This window comes from Haliotis cracherodii, unplaced genomic scaffold (genome assembly GCF_022045235.1).
Source record: "Haliotis cracherodii isolate W230 unplaced genomic scaffold, xgHalCrac1.p SCAF_1, whole genome shotgun sequence".
Lineage (NCBI taxonomy): Eukaryota > Metazoa > Mollusca > Gastropoda > Lepetellida > Haliotidae > Haliotis > Haliotis cracherodii.
In genome coordinates, this window is record NW_027266264.1 from 55,412,496 (window position 1) to 55,433,824 (window position 21,329).

Here is a 21,329-nt window from a genome sequence, read left to right on the forward strand (position 1 = left end):
CTTCCCTCAAACCACTACATAACAATCAACACCTATCATCCCTCAAACCACTACACTACAATCAACACCTATCATCCCTCAAACCACTACACTACAATCAACACCTATCTTCCCTCAAACCACTACACTACAATCAACATCTATCTTCCCTCAAACCACTACACTACAATCAACACCTATCTTCCCTGAAACCACTACACTACAATCAACACCTATCTTCCCTCAAACCACTACACTACAATCAACACCTATCATCCCTCAAACCACTACACTACAATCAACACCTATCTTCCCTCAAACCACTACATAACAATCAACACCTATCATCCCTCAAACCACTACATAACAATCAACACCTATCATCCCTCAAACAACTATACCAGCTACAATCAACACCTATCTTCCCTCAAACCACTACATAACAATCAACACCTATCATCCCTCAAACAACTATACCAGCTACAATCAACACCTTTCTTCCCTCAAACCACTACACTACAATCAACACCTATCATCCCTCAAACCGCCATATAACAATCAAAACCTATCTTCCCTCAAACCACTACCGTACCTACAAACAACACCTATCCTACATCAAGCTATTACAACAGCTACCATCCATACCCATCTTCCCTCGTACCACCACAACGAGTATCTCCTATCCATTTCTCTTCAGTTGCATAACTGGCCGACCATAGCCAATAATCCAGTTAAGATATTCACCAAAATGTAACTCACGCTAGGGTCCTAATGAGGTATACCTACAGTTAAGATAGATTAAATTAGTTGAATGCACATCAAAACCGTAATAAATCAAATGTGTCATTTGAGGCTATGAACACATTACGTGAAACAACTGGCAATGTTTGTTTTATGAATAAACAAACGAGGAGGCTAGTTTACATAGGGACGAGGCTTTCAACACATGTTTAGCCACAGCCTTTGCAAACCACGAGCATCACATAAACATAAGCCTGGTTACTTGTTCGCATTTTCGTTCAACCAAACGTTAATTAAATGAAATTGTTAAGCTCAGGAAACCCCACCAAGTGCTGGTGGACCAACTGAAAATTATGGCACACTGACACATACCTGTCGTAAAATGAAGCTCGTAAAATACATTATATGAATACTGAAGGCATACAGGCCTAATCTTGATGCTCAATCACACCGTTAAAGCTTTCAAGTTTGCTGTAAATCTAAGAAATCGTTAACTTCAAACGAATGTTCATGTTTCAAAATTTGACTTCAAAACCTCTTTTTCCCTTTTTGCATTCACCTTGACGGAGTTGTGTTCTAGCCTATTTCCTCCCTCCAGCTGATGAGACCTCGGTACTTAACGTATAGTGTGATGACTCCTCATCCCAGGCTAACCATTTGCAACTATTCAACAACAGTGAAAGCAGATGTTTAGATTACGTTTCTCCTCAACTCATGAATGTCTTCTTTGCCATCTTCACAGCGTTCAGCTGGCGTCATTGGTCTGGCAGATCTATACAACACGAGCATGATCGATAGCAACCGTTCTGTTTGACTGCCCTGAAGATCGTAGAATACAGCTAAATATATAATAGTAGGGATATGTATAGAGCTGATTCTTGTCTTGTGTTTATGTAGACAGTATGTTTGGTACGTGGCATACTGATGGTGGGTATGTCAGTGAATCCGCGCACTTACGTTTGGCAGACTGCGAACACTGTGGTTATCATGCTTCATACATTGAGTGCACAATGTGCCACGCGTAGTCGGATTAATGAGTGAGTATTGTTCAATCAGATTCGAGTGTACGATTCCGACTATATCATAAGCACGTGTTTATGAATCTCTATCAAATAGTGATAATACCAGGTGTTCGCGATAAGGTGAGCGTGTCCTGCTCCACCGATGGCACCCGTCACAAACACATGCAAAGGCAAGTCACTTGTTCACTTGAAAAAACACTGGTGCAAGTCAAAATTGGGAATTGCATCGGACATAACTTTTGTCGAGATAATGAAAGGTAATGGTGCTTATAAAACAAGGGTCATTATTAGGTCGAGTTCGCGTATTTCTGAAGGACAATGAGATACCCTAGTGAAGTAAGACACGCATAAACATAAAATTACATATGGTGCCGAAAAAAGGAAATTGTAATTTCTGTCCTTCTCATAAAGGGTATTTTATTTTATAGTCGGTTCAATATTTCAAGGCTCCATTGGCGCCGTTGCATGCTCCTAGCGCACTCAGTAATTATAACGGAGTTGAATGCGTTTCTTTTTTTCACAAAGATAGTGTTGGAGTAGATGTATGATGCAGTAAATAGCTAAGCTATCACCTCGTTGCCTTGGACTGTTAACAACGAGTGCCCACAAGGCCTGCAAGGTCAGACGCTTCTTGCTTGCTTGGCATCCAATGACTCATGAGTAAGTAAGTTTTACGCCACAGACTACCATATCACCGTGTCCAGACACACCAGTGTTGCTCATGGACCGATCCATTATTGGCAGCCAGACCACACATTGTGACCATCCGATCCTCATTTAAATCGGAATTTACGACCAGTATGGGGTCCTAGGGACTTACTCTGATCCTTAGGATTCAAAGAACCACGAGGACGTCCAACTGATGTTCAGTTGTTGTTTGAAGGGATTGTCGTGAAATATGACTCCATCTCTCTGAACACAAAGAAGACTTTCACGGCATAGCCAAGCCCAAGTGTGTCTTAATTCTCTGGGTTGTAACCCAGCACGGGTGCATATAACCACGATGTGTCATACTTGTATCTGTTACCCTTTAAACATTTTTCGCCTTCTGATTGGAATAGCTTACACAGAGGGCTACGGAACACCAAGAAGATTAAATCCCGGAACCTGTGCAGCCCTCTTCACAAAGGATCAGCAAATACCTCGGCGATCCTTAACATCGCATCACACCCCACATACCTCCTGTATTAAATCTCATAAACAATGTCTACACTGTCCATTTCTCACCACCATCATCAACAACATCAACAACTCCATCACGATAGGCCCCTTCAACACAGCTCCTGAGCCATAAATCAACCTTTATCAGAACCTCCGTCCTACCAGGTCAGATTTTACTGCCAAAAGAACCACGAACCTTCACTGTACTAATTGCTAGTTTCTGGTTATCTTTACATATTTCTAAAGAAGTGTTAGTTCTTAGTTCCGCGAGACATGGGCTCAATGAACGGAACGTCCACAACACCGGAACATAACCTAAATAAAGATGCCTTAACCAGGAAGAACCGTTAAGGTTATCGTCCCATGACTACCTACAATTCTTTACGACAATGTTAACACCACTGAACACGGCCCATCAGTTTGTAGGAAACCATTTCTAATGTGGTACTGCTTTACGTCTGTGTCGTTGATGGGAACATTTTTTTGTCTTGCCTATGGAACCTTCTGACAACTTTTGGCTAATTTGGCTATTCCTCCCTCGTACTGCACAATACCAGTACGTCTACAGTGCTATAACCTCCTACTTACTTGATGACATTTAACATGTTTAAATCTCTCACGATCGTCACCATCAACGTCTGACTCTATCTTCCCCGGTGTAATCCGACATATTTAGCTTACGTATTCGCGACCGTCACCATCAACGTCTGGCTCTATCTTCCCTAATGTCATCTGACATATAAAGCGTTCTCGCGACCGTCAACATCAACGTCTGGCTCTATCTTCCCTGGTGTCATCTGATATGTTTAGCGTTCTCGCGATCGTCACCATCAACTTCTGACTCTATCTTCCCTGATGTCATCTGACATCTATAGCGTTCTCGCGACCGTCACCATCAACGTCTGACTCTATCTTCCCTGATGTCATCTGACTTATTTAGCGTACGTATTCGCGATCGTCACTATGAACGTCTGACTACCAGTATCATATGTTGCCATCTGACATCCTAGCGTCCCCATCCTAAACTGTCATTTAATGCGTATCTCTCTCGCGGTAGACGGCATCATCCTGGCTGACTCAATCTCGTAATATGCCATCTGACATGTTTATCCCACTCGCCACAACAGAATCCACATTTCCAGCTTTGTTTAGATCAACCTGGCACGTGTCCTCTTGCACTTGCTCTTCATCCCTGCCCATCAAACATCCCGTGGTCAATAACGTGATGGATCACCACCCACGTCTTCGTGTCATAAATACAAGGCAAAGGTCAACCCAGTGTTTATGTGTGAACCAAGGGGCATGCGTAGGAGTCGCTATACTTTGCGGTCGGATGTGTTTGGACAACAGAAGTACTGAATTAACAAATATAAATATACTCATAAACATACATGAATAAACGCTGTTCATAAGTGTAAACCGGAAGTGATCGCAGCTGTGTTCAAAATATATGCCTGACCGTTATTCCTGGGTAATATACCAGGCGGTCAAGCAACCAATCTGAGTCCCTTAACCCGCTTGAATAACAACAACAATAATAATGATGATGATAATAATAAATCATCATCATACTAATAATGTGTGATTTTGCATCAAAGTAAATATGAAACGTAGATTATGCAATGAATTTAATGAGACTGACAAACACATTGTCAGTGGAACCGAGCTTTGGAACAAACACAGTGTCTTCAGAGACATGGTGGATTGGCTCGATCGCCATGCTTGTGGTTTTGACACAGATGTCCATCAATGGTACGACCCAGAATATGTAGAGGGCGCCTAGGAATATGATAAATATACAATTCTTTGGAATAGGCCCGTATTCAGCCTCAGACCTATCCAGGCCAACAAACCTGATCTTTTCCTTTTTGATAAATCCAATGAACTCATATTTATCATTGAATACTGTGTCCCTTTTGACACTAAGGTGATTGACAAGATGCAGGGAAAAAGGCAAATATGCGGACCTCGCTTACGAAATGTCACGCTTGCATCCTAAATGGTCCGACTCCCCATTGTTCTCGGTGCCTAGGTTTTGGTTCCTCCCAATCTGTTGACTGACATTGGGAGAGTACCGGGTTTGCTACCAGGAATACAGCCCTTCTGACAATCTGGGTAATGTAGGAGGCTGCAGTGTTGGGGGTGCTAGACGGTTGGCAGTCATGATTACCATCTCATTCTCCCGGGTAGTAAGTAAACCTGTGAGTAAATGTAATTACGTACGCTAATTTCACCTAATATGCATAATTACACAATGAAGCCAACAAAACGATGGGCATGAAATACATTCGTCACAATTTCTCGTGAGTGTAACTTACGGCTCATTGAGAGCGCCTCTCATTATTGGCTGGTGGTCTATACTGTTGGGAAGCAGTGTTTGCCTATTGTTTATTCCAAATATATGATATCAACGATATATAATGTCATCATTTAATAATACAAATCGATATTTAAGACGTGTTTTCACTCACTTTAGAAATACGACTAACCCCACCGGCGCCTTCTGCAAATATTATCTCATATTTCATTTACAAAATGTTCATGCAAAGAAAATTTGCATCTCCTCTCTAGACCTTGATAATATTTGTATTCCATTGTGTATATCAATGTTTATAACTTTTCGTTATAACTAGGGGCGGTCGGGTAGCCTAGTGGTTAAACTGTTCGCTCGTCACGCCAAAGACCCGGGTTCGAATCCCGACATGGGTACAATGTGTTAAGCCCATTTCTGGTATCCCCCGCCCTGATATTGCTGGAATATTGCTAAAAGCGGCGTAAAACCATACTCACTCACTCTTTCTAGATGACCTCATTTTCCTTTCTATCAGTAAGTAATATTGGCAAGTTGTGTAACATGTGTGGTACAAATTACTGGATAATTCCAGGATGGTGGCTAATTGGATTGTGGTAGTCCAAATGTGTTTAACATCGACATTGATCGATGCCATGACTCCTTAAAAGGTTCCCATATGCTCTGTTCTGGTTGTAATAAATAAACACATAATTTAACTGATAAACATTTAGTTAACTGATGCATAAACATGGCTTTTACTGTGTAAATGTTAATCAATAGATCATCCCTCGATAGTGGCCATCTGGATGACCTTGGGGCCTATGGGTCATAAAATGTAGTGGTCAGCATTGAAAGGGCTTAGTCTGTCTTTCATTCCCTGAACTACATTATTTTCGCCAGGCCCTTATTATCACGTAGTCCTGCGCAAGAACTGTGGACTGAGAAGAACTGAGAGATTTTTACTAAAAGCCCAGAGAAGTCTAGATAAAACTAAATCAAGTCTAGTTTCCTCGAAAACAGCAGAAGGGGAAAAGTTCTTTTAGAAAAAAATTATAATTATTTTAAAGAAATGTTTTCCAACTGTTATGCTTTAGACCCAAATGCAGCAAGTCTAGATTTTACACAGGATCTCAATCTCCCATCTCAGAGGGGCTCCTTTTCAATTTATATGGGGTTAGTCTAAAAGTTGCTCTGCAATGTGAAAACTTGTGGAGAGTTGTTTGATCTTGAGTTGGGTTGGGCCATTTTGGGTATAACGCCACTTTGAGATGAGGTCACAACAATGAAGCAAGAGGTACACATTTACCACTAAGTGGAGTGTCAATCGTATAGGTGTGGTGCTGACAAACCAAGGATAACAATCAGGGATTCGATCCCAGAAGATACTGGAAAATGACGCGACCTCGGCTATATTCAACAGAGATGTAGACTATTGGTTTAGGGTAAAAATATTATATTTTGGAATTCTTGCTTTGTTAGGGAATAATTGTTCCCGGAAACTAAATATTAATTCAGTTGACAAAGAAAACAATAACTATTAATTGATTTTCTGAGGACCTATCATCCCGCGTTCCTGTGGCTGCAAAACACTGTTTCAATATCAACTTACACTTGGTACAGGGTTAAGGACATAATAATGGAATTAGGCAAATCACCACCCCAACCCGCATCTCCCCATCATATAACTGTTCGGCAGTGGAATTAATTTGATGGTAGAACCTGCTTCCTCTTTGAGCAGGCAATATCAGAGACCGCCATGGCCTTTGATAACACGGGAGCGAACGCCGCACATTTTCAAACACTGTCAGAACCAAGTGGGCAGTATTCATTACCCATTGAACAACGTTTGAATTCTATGTTCTTGTGTTAGCCAACCTCATTCCACTCTACTTGTCGCTAGAGGAATGCCTTTCTCGTCAATCCACACAGGCAATAATTGCGACCTTGGAGACTCAGAATGACATTATGTACTGAAAGGCGTTACTAAAAGGAACGGTTTTTTTCATGTTCTTTGTCCGCAAAACCATAAGTTCGTACTCGCGTTTATTTTATTTGCTCATTTGTCTGTGAGATGCAAACGGTCTGCACCCTTGCTGTCGTCATGACATCTCAGAAGCAACAGATACAGTTACATTTTGGATGCTGAGAACACAGCTGATGAAACTCATGACGTCAGAAATAATGTGGCTATGGATGGGAAAGTCGTTACAGTAACATGACACGCTACAAGACTGACTTCCCCTGATACACGTGCACTGGGAACTGTGTCAAGTCTTCTCGTGGGGCTACTGGAAACATGCTTCTAGGGGGCATTTTTTGAATAGTTTTTTTCGCCTGAAACAAATTGGGGTTCGTCTTTAGGAAACTGAGTATATGTAGTACACTCGAGAAGGTGAGTGAATATTGTTAAACGTTAGCAGATCTTCGGCTTTGTCAGGACGGTATGTACATAAACGAGTCTAACATGGCAATCCAGAGATTGAAATCATGAGCAAAGATCAACGTCACCGGGTAAGATGGAACCAAGTCACAGAACCTGACCATCACGATTTGAGTCAGTTCTTGAGACAAACAGGGGGCACTTTGTACCTCTTGGTACCAACACAAATAGTTAGTTTGACAGTAATATACCAATGTTGGATGGACATTTTTGTGAAGCAAGAATGACCCTTGTACCTCTGTCAGTAATTAAGAGTAGACTTTTCGTGTGCTTTTTGTGATTATTAACATTTTTTTCCATTCTTGTCAGAAGGATTAACCAAGTATTCTTTTCATGAACACACCATACCATTAACCACATACTGTCCAACAATAGATGCCATATACGTGACCTTGAGTATCATTTCTATATAAAATATTCAAATAAAGTGAAGAAACACGGCAAGGTTTCATGAAAAGAATTTGGTAGCCATTGGCATTTATAGCATGGTCGATAATGTGTGAACAGGCCTTGAACATGCATGATAAAGAGCGTCAACCTAGGCCGTCTTAGAACGAGGACACACAAGTCAGTTTCAGAGTTGGCATCCCCGGATGCAGCCTCAGCTGCCTCTGTAACGCCGGATACGAATTTCAGGTACATTTGACAAGGTCGGCTAGACTGACATCTAGTCTCTGAAATGAACAGATTTTACAGAAAGAAAGTTGTTAAATTATAGTTATAAAATATAATAAAATGGAGCCCAGAGATTTTCTTCATTTTCAGACCCGTTATTGCAGTAATCTAGACTTGCAAAACATTATAGAATTGCATTGGATATATTTGTTTCAGGGTCTGAATGACAGACTAAAGGCCGGCGCACTGCCAAACAGAATCAATAGTGATGGTGCTTGCCGGGGTGTGTCCTCGGCATCATCCCTGTCGCTGTTGTGATCCGCTGTGATTCACCATCATCCATGATTTGCCATACCCATGTTTTTGCGTGGTAAACGTCTAGGGCCCATAGGCTTAGCTCCCACATTAAACTGCCACACCGTGATATAACTGGAGACTTTCAATGTGGCGTAAAAGAGACTAACCTCTGGCACATTTACGATAAAAAACTATTATTATCTTTGGTCTGTGGTGATAAAACTTAAAGTACTTAAAGGGATCTAAGTATGCTGTACTGTTTACTCGCTTTGTAATGCATTCAATGCATTCGTGACAACTCGTGTTATGCACCCCTTTCACTACGACTACGAATATCCCGAATCACCCCGAATCGGAAACTTTCGAAATTCATGATGATTCGGCCAAAAATGTAACTTTCGTGGAGAATCGGTAGGAAGCAGTTACGTCAAACGTACGACGGAGTTACGAAAACTCGTGGCAAATCGGGTTGAACAATATGAAGAACTCCCCTGAATGGGTTCAGAAACATGTACGGATTACAAGATTCATGTACGGATAATGCACGACTTGTACGAATCACCTACGACTAAGTTACGAATATGCCGAATGCATGTACGAATTTAGGACGATCGCAACGAATAAGATACGACTAACACGACATATTTAGTAGTTTGCGAAAATCGGTACTTTTCTTGGGGGATTCGAAAGGCTGACCAACCCATCATTTCCACCATGGAGGTTCAACGGAGAGCACGTGTGGCCCTTGTCCTGGTCCTTGGGGAATCGTGTTTTTCTTACTTAATTCTTACGTGATTCGTAGTTGACTCGGGACATTCGTGGCTGTTTCGGGGTGTTTTCGGGTTGAGGACAAGAAATTGTGGGAGCCATGTATCGCCAAGAATAGTCAAGAATGTAGACTAACATTTAGTCTCTGAAATCTTATATTACACAATATCCTTCTTGACTCTAAAAATAAAAAAATTCCCTATGCTGATTTCAGATACAGCTACGAAATTGCAACTCATTGCGTAATGATTCACGTATCTCCCCCCCCCCCCCCCCCCCCCATGTCATATATATTCCAGATGTTATTTAAAACACATCGGGTCTTACGGTATTTATACAGTATGATTGAACACATTTCATAAATGTGTCTAGGGTAATTGTTTGAATGCAAGACGTGTGTAAAATAAAAACTTATTCCTCAGGGATTCTTTGACCGAAGTACTTGAAGTACATGCGCGCATTCTGATTGGTTTGTCGTAACTTCGCACATAACATTCAACGATAGAGGGACGAATCTTCTTTCAGGTTACGGAAAGGGGCGTGTGGTGACGAATTTTCGCAATGAAGATATACAACATCTTGTATTGTCACATTCGAGGGTCACATTGACACATTTACGACAACAATACGGCGAAAGTGTTCAATACTTCAACGAAGTAGCGAGTGACATTTACACTGACAATTAATGGCGACAGTAATTTTCCTTGAGTCAACACAAGGCGCAGTTGTGTCAATTAACTCGTCACCAAATGGAGACAATGGAGTGTGGTACACACGTCGGTGTGTGTTGTAACAAGACTGGTGACATTTGGAAAACAATTTCACATAAACCTGTTTCAAAAGTTTCATAAATGTGTGCATGACGCGTTATAGCATTGCGCCTCGCAGATGGCCTCAGCTGGCTCGAGTGAGATTGATCTAGATTAAAGAGTTATCCGACCACCCATGTCCTACACCATTTTAAGCACTCCCAAGATGCAACTTGAGGGGTGTGGAGGGAGTTGGGGAGGGGGGGGGGGGGGCCAGTGAGGAGGATGTCTAGCTATGAACATCCTCAATAACACCCTCCCTTCACATCCGACCAACACAGGTGTACAACACTGACGCAAGGTTCTAAGCCCCATCAGCCTGCCGATGTGTTTATTATGGCGTACATCTTGCGTCCTCGAAGGGAAATCTGGCTCTGAAAACATGAGGCTCCATATCTGGTTTGAGGTTATCATCAAGTCTTGATCCCTCGTCCTTTGCCATCCGTGAACACCAGGATATGATATCAACATTACCGGACGCCAGAGCTTCCAGGTAAACAGCCCCGGGACTCGACTCCCAAATCCATGGCTTACAAGATCATACCAATATAATACAATCATAATCACAGACTCTTTGATGGGCAATACATCAGGGCGACAATTATTTTCTGTTCTCTCTTGTCATTATGACTTCTGACACATAGGAACGGACAAAGGTCGTACATCATTTGCTATCGTTCTGGTGCTAATGGGGTTTTGATAGAATCATGATGCCGGTCCTTGAAGAAACAATAGCGACATTAACAAGTGTGTGTGTATGACTTATCTTAACTGTCTTCCGTGAAATAACCAATGAATTCAGGATGATTTCAATATGTGGTCTCTAACCAGAACACGGAACCATATCGGGGCTGGAGAGTTGTAAGTAAATTCTCTTTTATCCGGACGGTACCGTTTTTGCAACATCGTTCGGATTTAGTGTCATGTAGAGTCCCGGAAATATATCTATGCGAAAACTCAAGCAAGCTGGCAAAACTTTGGCAAGAGGTTCTCTGTCTTCCTTTGTACGATATATGAAAGGCCAATTTAGCTTAAAATCGTAAAATATTTTCATTTTAGAGACCAAATGTTAGCCTATCCTAGGGTAATGCTCTTGGTATATAGAACTACTCTCCTAAAAGTACGTTGGGTTTAACGCCTCTTTGAACAGTATTTACGGAGGAAAGCCCAGGCGGGACCTACACGTTTACCGCTTTGATGAAACCCAAGAACAGGGCATGGTGCTGCCAACCAAGGATCAGTCTGGAATTCAGCAGATCATAGCAGCGGTAGGGATAAGCCAAGGGGGTTCCACTGTCATCCAAATGATAACCACAGACGTTCCTTGCTTAAAGAAACCATCGATCAGTACTTAAAGACTGGAAGACCAAAGGTAACACGTGACCAAAATACATCATTCATGTCCATGGAATTCTCGTTTGGGCAGTTTGGACACTTCTGACTCTAACATATCACAATAATGTAAGCATTGCTGTTGTATTAAGCAGCGCTTGAGAAGAGCGCTAGATGGCTACTTTTAAGAAACAGGAAGCAAAAAAGATTCTATACTTGCACAGAGACGTACATTTAAGTTTAATTATACGTAGGTGCATCAGCTCAAGTCACAGGGACAATATAAATATTAGTCTGTCTTACAGACCCTGATACAAATATATATGAAATACAGCCCATGCAAGTCTATAATGTTTGGCAAGTCTAGATCACTGCAGTATCAGTATCTGAAAATGAAGAGAGTCACTGGGCTCCTTTTTATTATATTTTTATTAAGATAACTGAACAACTGGTTTTTTTTTATGTACGATATGTTCATTTCAGAGACTAGATGTTAGTCTATATAAATATCAAAACAGATCAGCAAAGGAACAAGGAAGAAAGCATGTCAGCTTGGTTACTACAGGTAAGTCAATGTCGTGTGGCAATACAATTGCAGTAATTGAACGTTAACGTGAAGGCATAGATTATATTGGGCGTCTAGTACAGTTGGGTAAAATGAGAACTTAACGAGTGAGGCAATGACTCTAACCTCAGTATCACAGCAGGGGTGGGGGATATTGGATGCTGTGGGGAGCGGTTGGGAGGGAAACTGGGTGGGTGGGGGAGGCTGGGTGGGGGAGGCGAGTGGTAACCAAGGGGAGGAATCTGCAGTGAGATGATACACAAAACATGTCGCTAATGAGGTGTTACATTAATCTGTGCCAGTTGCAGGAATTTAAAACTCCAGTCAGCCCTCATTTCCGCATTATATACTGATGGGAAAAAGTAGAGGAATATCTTCATGTCAGCATACATAAATGAAATGTTCGGAAATAGTGTATGAATGTCACGTAAGGCAGTGCTTCTCTTTTTATATGTTCCGTTTTTTGTTTGCATGAGTATATTTCTTTAACAAAACCCTTTTTCTAGAGACCGATATGGCAATATACCAGGTTGTATAATAGCCTAACATTAAGTTATTGAAATAAAGTTAAAGTTTATTTTTTAATTTATTCTCTAGGGTCTTGAAGACTAACTGTATATATCCATATGCACTACTTTTTGTCAGACGGTCGATGCAGTGTAGGCACAATCTCATCTGGCAAAGTTGAAGTTCGGTTATCTTGTTTCCAGACAGCCAATGATATAAGACGCATCAGTTGGTATCTGGCAACTTATTTGCTTATGTAAATATGCACTGCCTGAATTACTGCTCACGGGGTGGTGTAATGCCAGAACGGTGTGTTGTACGACTCGCATAGCAAGACCATTGATTGTTTGGCTTGTAGAGTCTGAGTAGATTTGGTACTGTAGAACTTTTAACCCAAGCAGGCATTGGAAGTAAGCGGTTTACTGAGGCCATATATATGTGTAAACATAAACACTAATGAATATGCATACGTAAATAAATTTTAATGCATAAAGATCTTACATAGAGTAATGTATGTACATGTTTATGTAGACATCATATATCTGAATTTTTAGAAATATTCGTCTGTAAAACAGATCGGGAAAATATCAGTAGTGTATTGTAATATTGGTATTGATACATGATAATTAATATAATAATATTCAGTTAAACCCCCTCAAGCACTTATGGAAGCAAGATCAGGTCGAGGGTAAACAAGAATCGGTTTTGGGAATCGAACCAGTATTAGCAATACCCACTGAACTACCCTCGCCTCTCCACGAGAACTGGTCAATGGTAATGGACCCTCTATGGGCGTGAGATACGGAACAAGAATGGAATATCAACATATTTATCCTTTACGACGCTTGGAACATTCGTATGAGTTGAATTAACCGTTTGCGAGTACATATAATACCCGGAAAGCTAAGACACAAGGTCTACTTTGAGTGGTAGTTTGAAAGTTATATAGGATATTGTTACAATAACGTAAATATTACATATATAGGTATCATGACATGCATCACTGTGGCTTCTCAAACCGTCACCAAACAACTCACTGATGAAACCACACCGAAAGAACAAAAGCTAAAGATAGACACAGAGACAATTACTTATAACTTTGTCATTTAAAGTAAGGCCTTGATGACAAGTGAAGTGGCCGAGTGGCAACCCGAATGCGTTAATAACGACTATACTTCATCCTTTGTCTGGCTGCAGTACTTGTCAAAACGTTGCACGAGGCGAAGTCCTCGGGATGAATCATTTGACTGTGATTTACGCTGATTACTGTTATAAAACCAGTAGCCGTAAAAAATCAAATCCATGATTATCGGGGATTTTGAGCAGCTGTGATTTAATACCAACATGTGGAAACTGTAAAAATAACCCGACGAAGAAAATACAGTTACGTCGATTGGAAGTCACAATGGTAATCAAATAACGGGACTTAAATGTCGGCAGATCAATTATCATAATTAGAATGATAACGTCACAGCACGTGCAGCGAAGCGAGTAGAGATGCACGCTGTCGTGGCCTTTGTCGCTATATCAACAGGGCGTCGTAAATCGTATACACAGCAGGGGATAAATAACATTTTGTGAAATTATAATGCGAACAACTGTGGCCAGCTATGCCACGGCTGAACAAAGAGCGCCAGATTTCATTTGATAGTTGAATATACGCGACGGCTGATAAATCCAAGATGGCGGTTGTGTTTAGGTTTGCGACAAACAAGAAGTCGAGAACCGATCAACTCCCTGATAATGCATCCTTCCGCAAACTATGTGTCACTATCAATCATCCATGGCTGTAGACAGCTGTTGACAGTGAAACACAGACAAGCCTTATTGGGGAAGTTTATTTAAAATTCAGATATATTTGTCTTTACATATCCAGTGTTTGGGGATATAACTTATGTAGGATGGAAGGCGAAGTGACTATCGAGTAGGCATATTACATGATTACAGATAATTTCTTGCAAACTGTTCCATCTCTGGTTATAAGTGGCTAACTATCCCAGTTACAAAACGTTTGCAGATCATAGGCTTGGCTAGTTGGACCATTTTTAACTTTTGGAATGTTTACCAAATTAAAAATCGAAATTTCTCATGACAAATATTAATAAGGAACCTTCAATTTGATCTTAAGGGGGTGGAATGGGTTGTTAGCTTCTGAAAGAAAAAAGTTCCAGTACTATATAATACAAAGTGTTGTCTCATTGTCTTGTGTTTCCGTGGCGGTCGGGTAGCCTAGTGGTTAAAGCGTTCGCTCATTACCCCGAAGACCCGGGTTCGATTCCCAACATGGATACAATGTGTGAAGCCCATTTCTGGTGTCCCCCGCCGTGATATTGCTGAAATATTGCTAAAAGCGGCTTAAAACATACTCACTCACTCTTGTGTTTCCAAAGATATGTTTTCTCTCCTCCTTTATGAGAAAAGAATGCATGTCTCAAAAGGTCATATAATGTTTCGACGACTTCGACAATTAAAGACATTTGTATGGCTGTCTAAATTTAATGGAACGAGACGTAAAGCAAGTCTTTCCTCACTTGGCACTGCATGAACCAGCCCGTGGAGGCTAGTCTCAACAGAACGAATATTTAAGTTATTCTTGTTCGAGGTCTTGTAGATGTTTCAAAATAACCTCAGATGTATGTGAGGCTTGCTCACACGCAGTCTTTAAACTGGAAACAAAACGCTGAAACAAATTCTCCCACGTTTTTATCATTACGTGCCATCTTCACAAAACATTCTTCAACCAAATTGCTATTGTTCGGATCCTCCTATTCAGATCATATAACCCCGAACTCGCTTGTGAGAGTACCTACACGTGGGGTATCACTCATCAGAAACACTAACTATACACTTAGGGGGATTATTGTCCCACTGGGCATTCATACATTGTCTTGCGAGAAGTGATGTGCAGGGAAAACGAGACCGTTAAAAATGTTTCATAACCTCCCTGACTTATGGGGCGACCGTTTGACATTCTAGAGGGGTGAAACAATCATTAGTTCTCGGAAATAATGACAAAAATATGTTCTTAGTTTTTACCCCAAATAAATCGTGCTCTTTTGTCATGCTGGTTGTTCTGAAAATAACGCTATGTGTGAAACATGTTTTGACTCCCCCTTCAGAGAAAAAAATTGTTTGTCAAGAAGAGGTGAGGTGAAGTGAAACGGGGTATAACGTCGCGTCCAAGATAATTGCTCTATTGCGATATTATATAGCGACGAGCATGCACTTGTTTATAGTGCTAGCTCACAGAGATACCATGCTGCAGTTTAACATGAATACCCCACTCAGACACAGTATACTAACTCCCAGCCGACCGGTCCTTGTTTTACCCCTAAATGCCGAGCTTCAGGCAGGGTAACAACAAGTAAAAACTTTTGACGTCTTTTGGTATGACGCGACCGGGTATCGAACCCCGGATCTTCCGCTCTTCTACTAGACCACGGAGCCACGGAACAGAAAAACCCCAACCAACCCCCGTCATATATAGCATATTAAATGATATGTGCCTAATATGAAAGACATTTTGAACCGATATTTCTGTTATTATCTGTTTTATTGCGGCTTCATGGGGAGGGGGCACTTTGAAGAAAATCTGAAGCGTTTACCACGTTGTTGGTACAAAGAGTATTGGTATAGTGCTACAAACGGATTCGCAACACCGATTAGCGGATCCTGTCAAGGTCAAGGGACGCAACCCAGATCCCTATTCAAGAGTACTAACATGTATTCACCTGAAAGTCTATTGCGTCGCCATTGCTCATAAAACAAACAACGTACATTTGACTCGCGTCTAACTTACATGAACAGTGCATACACTTTGCGCGAACCAATTGTTGAACGAGTTAAACAGCTTACAAACGCTAACAATTTAACGCCGATCACTAGTTTCCGGCAAAACCAATATTGACATTGCAGGAACACGACATTGGAAATGTAAGAGGAAAGGATACGTCAGAGCTAATCCCCATCAAGAGAGAACGACCTCACTTTCACCCATGGCGTCGCCGTCGCGCACGTGCAACGTAGATAACAGCATGAAGCGTACAGACGTCACCGATATCACCCTCCCATTGATCGGATATCCTCAAAGCAAGACCACATGTCCCCCATTATAAGAGCAAACAGCGAGTCAAAGTCCTCGGATACAAGTCATTCCTCTGATTATGACCCCCATTTCGCCGCGACCCCATACAACGCTGGGACATAAACGTTTTTACCCATTTCTAAAAAATATATATCTCTATCGTCTTGGTATAACAGACACGTCAATACACCCAGGGAATAAAAGTTTGAACATGCCTTTGAATTTCACTGTACGTATGTGCTAGTAACAGTGCTTAACATTGCTACCCGATACTAAAACAATAGTGAACCCTGTTTTCGTCATATTGTGCCTTGGGGTGATTTATTACACCATGGAAACTGTTATCGGAACAGAAGCTGTCTGGAACCGGTGACAAGTAGGGCGAGACCGACGCTACAAAATAGGCCATGGGCCATGAGACATCTCCAAGACGTCTGAAGACTGCCGAGCCTTCAAAGACGCTGCAACTTCACGGGGACTGTTATATAAAGTACGCATACGTTCACAGCATGTTGCTGATGCTGAACCCACGAGGAACTCCAGATGAAAGAGTATGACATATGTTAGCCTCACCGTTGCCCTTCTCATATATATAAATGTATACTTTAGAATCTCCTTGTCTGTGGTGTATAAACATGGCTTCTGCGTGCGGTTAGGCAAGGTTCTGTAACCGCATCTAACTTTTCTGTGCAACGTGCACTGGGTAATAGGAAGTGATTAAATGTGTAATCCTAACCAGGGACAACTTGGTGCACTATGCAAATTATTCCTGTTCTGTTTCCTAGGTGGGCAGATGTATGAAAGTATACCTCATAACTGATGACTACATTTGAATCCCGAGCATCGTGTGTAGATTCCACGCGAAAAGCTCATCAAAAGCCATCAATCGATAAAAGAACTATTCAAAGAGACTAACTATAGTTTTTGAAAACATATTAAAAAGAAACTAATCACATCTGCATCTGTAATGTTAAAAAATTGTAAAAAAAATGTTTGTTTAGTAAAAGATCATTTCTAGATCATAAAGTAAAAATATTAGCCTCAAAGACATAAGAAAGCTTATGCCCACTACTGGGAAAGTGCTCGCTTTTTGGAAACCAGGCACCATCAACTCTTCTGTCAGCAGCCAGAGACTGACCGATGATCGACAGAAACATACACACAAACTATCCAAAGAATATAATCAAACTTACCATTCTCACTCGCTGCCACGATTCCAAAATATAAGTATAAAATCCACAGCCACATATTGCCGCTGGTTCAAGTAGCTGTTATCCCTGTAAATGTTCCTCAATAACTGTTATTGTATTAAGGCAGCTTTACTCCCAGTGCTGCTTTGTGCTCGGCCTTGCGCTACCGGGAATATGTCATCCCTAAACTCGGCACGGCGCTGACCCAGATGAGCGGTGGAGAGAGTGAGAGGATGGGGAGAGGGATCACTGACGCGCTCTTCCCTGCTCGGGACGCTAGACAAGTAACAGAGCGGGAGGAGAGGCAACTTTTTCATGGTCCCATAGAGTCTCAGTTATCGTTATTTTCAACATTTTTCTAGATCGGGGTCAGGGATATATTTCTCAGAAGCAAGGCTGCACGTGAACATTTTGCTTGTGCTGATTCTGAAATTGATTTTTACAAAACAGGGATTTTCTCATTTCGCAGAAGTCCAATTGCGTCAAAATGTATACGTGCGCGTGAAATGATTTAATTGATTTATTCTTTTATGTAGCGAACAAAACGTAGTGTTAATATTATTGCAGAACAAATATCGTTTTCATTAAATTTTACTTTGCGCCAGATTGACTTGTGATTCGGTTGTCCATATTTGTTAAGCCTTTAAAGGATCAGTACCGATTAATAGAACTCTGTCCTATCTGCTTCTCTCTCGTTCAGGATTGGAGCCCAGGCTCATCTTAGGAACTTGCCAAGGATGTCGGTTGAGTGTCTTTTCCCCTATGTATAATTAGCTTAACGTAACTGTCTAAATGCAACTGTCAGTTTCGTTAAGCCTTCGTGGTATATGTAATTTGGATCTTTAGTGTTGGTTTAGCAGAGTGTTATAGCAAAAGCTATCATGATAGGGCAAGCAATAGATAACTTCGTTCTTCAGGATCGATTTATCTACGGTAAAATTAATTGAGTCTTCAGTGTTGATTAACTATAGTTAACGTTGGTCTTCAGGATTGTTTAGCTACAGTTAACGTGTGTCTAGCGTGTGGTTTAGCTATTAGATAACTTGGGTCTCCAGTATGGTGAAGTTACAATTAACCTGGGTTTCCTGGGTGGTTTAGCTACAATTAACTTGGGTCTCCAGTGTGGTTTAGCTACAATTAACTTGGGTCTCCGGGGTGGTTTAGCTACAGTTAACTTGGGTCTCCAGTGTGGTTTAGCTACAATTAACTTGGGTCTCCAGGGTGGTTAGCTGTTAGATAACTTGGATCTCCAGGTTGGTTTAGCTACAATTAACTTGGGTCTCCAGTGTGGTTAGCTATTAGTTAACGAGGGTCTCCAGGGTGGTTTAGCTACAGTTAACTTGGGTCTTCATGGTGGTTTAGCTATTAGTTAACTTGGGTCTCCAGTGTGGCTTAGCTTGAGTTAACTTGGTTCTCCAGTGTGGTTTAGCTACAGTTAACTTGGGTCTCCAGTGGTGTTTAGCTACAGTTAAGTTGGGTCTCCAGGGAGGTTTAGCTACTGTTAAGTTGGGTCTCCTGAGTGGCTTTGCTACAGTTAACTTCGGTCTCCGGGGTGGTTTAGCTTAACTTGGTTCTCCAGTGTGGTTTAGCTACAGTTAACTTGGTTCTCCAGTGTGGTTTAGCTACAGTTAACTTGGGTCTCCAGGGTGGTTTAGATATTAGTTAACTTGGGTCTCCAGTGTGGTTTATCTCCAGTGTGGTTTAGCTTGAGTTAACTTGGTTCTCCAGTGTGGTTTAGCTATTAGATAACTTATAGCAACAATTTACTTGAGTCTGGAATTTCTATCTCAAAATGTTTATCTTAAAACTTTTAGCTTTGTCAAATACTCATTTAATTCATACTCAGAGACTTCCACCCTATACCACACCAGCTCGCCTCATACGCACGCACGCGCACCTTCTAAGACTGGGGTTCGTTATCGACCTTTGTTGCTATTGGATTGGAGGTTCTTTAATTTGGAACGTATGTTGTGAAGACGTGTTATAATAACTGTGCTAAAATATGCTGGCAATATTCAAGATTCGATAATGCACACAGGGATATCAGCATCATACCGGTACTTAGTAACGAATCTCCGTCTTGTGTACCAAAGTCCACATCTCGTAAACTGGCACTATTCAAGTCAATGTGTGTCTTGAAGTGTACATAAAACGTCATCCGTGTTAAGCACAGCCTATCAACTTGTTGATCAACCAGCCCCTGTAAAGTATTGTTGCGCGTCCCAGATTCAGACCAAAAAAATCATCCCGCGTTCACTGATGATTCATCATGATTCTCTGTTCTGTAAATGGTATCAATATTTGTCGTTTACGACCAACTACTAACCCCTGAAGAAAAATGGGGTGTGTTCGGTAGAAGGATCGATAGCTGGCTAAACTAAATCTATTGATTTCCGCGAGAAGTACAGGATCTCGAGATAGAGAAGGGGAGTTGGGCAGCTTATCAAATTATTCCTATGATAATTAGCATGTCATTTCAAATATGTGATCACCCAAGTCTAACTAAAGGTCTAAACGAATTACCCCTATCCTTGGGCGAATTATGCATAAGTTACAGCCATTGTTGGAAGTCTTAGATAATTATCATTGTGAGAGCAATTAGACAAGTGTTCTGATAATTACACACAGAGTGTGGTGATCTAATGGAGACACTTGCTGGTATGTAGCAAGGCGTGTTTGTAAATGTTCCAGCCGATGTGGGGTTTGTATGCACATAAACCATGCTTATAAACCGTCACGCCGTGCCATTTGTAGGAATACATTTGAATATCTTTTCCGCGGAACTGTTGACACCATAATCACTCCAAACCACATACACTCAATGCATTTACATTCTAAAATAAAAGGGCATTTATATTCTCCTTATCAAATCAAATAGCCTTATGTGCAGTTTTGCCAGAATAATATATTTTCGAAACTCGATGAAAAATATATTTTTTATTAAGAATTTCAAATCTGCATTGCAAAGCAATTTACAAAACTTAAATAATATGTGAAACTGGAAGAGATGTTGTTTGTTTAGAGTTCCTGCATTACTTCAAATTACACGCTGATAGTTTGAACGAGGTTTTGAATATCAGTTGTTTTCACAGTAAACGTCCCCTCTGAGTATAACCACGTGGCATATTGATGCGGCAACTGAAGCAGGGAAATAGTACCGTTATTAAGAAGTTTAAATTTTGAAATAAATCTAGTGTTTCGTTTGCGATGTATTTATTTATTTTCGAAGGCTGGTGTTTATGTATAGGGTCCAAGAGTGCAAGTTTCGTAAACATAAATAAACAAAGCGCGGGAAAGCGTGGAATTAAATTCCCGAGTAGTGTGTTTGTAATATTGAAGTGATTTCTAATGATATACAAGAAAACAGTTAATCTCTAATACATTGAGCAGGGAAAATGTCTGTGTCCGTAAATTAAAACACAAGCTGGTGTTTGTCTGTCATGGTTAGGGACATGGCAAAATGCGTGAATTTCATTCTTAAGATGGCGTCGAGATTAATCTGAAGTCTACACGCACACTATTACTT

At 41.0% G+C, this 21,329-nt stretch overlaps 1 protein-coding gene across 1 annotated transcript in view; it reads right to left on the reverse strand.

Moving 5' to 3' along the window:
- Positions 1-18,037, reverse strand: part of LOC139479602 (hemicentin-1-like) — an 80,619-nt gene extending 62,582 nt beyond the window's left edge. The window contains exon 1 of the mRNA XM_071262445.1: positions 17,807-18,037. Within this exon, the coding sequence (XP_071118546.1) occupies positions 17,807-17,861 (55 nt within the window). The 5' untranslated portion in view covers positions 17,862-18,037. The remainder of the gene's footprint in view (positions 1-17,806) is intronic.
- Between the last annotated feature and the right edge of the window lie 3,292 nt (positions 18,038-21,329).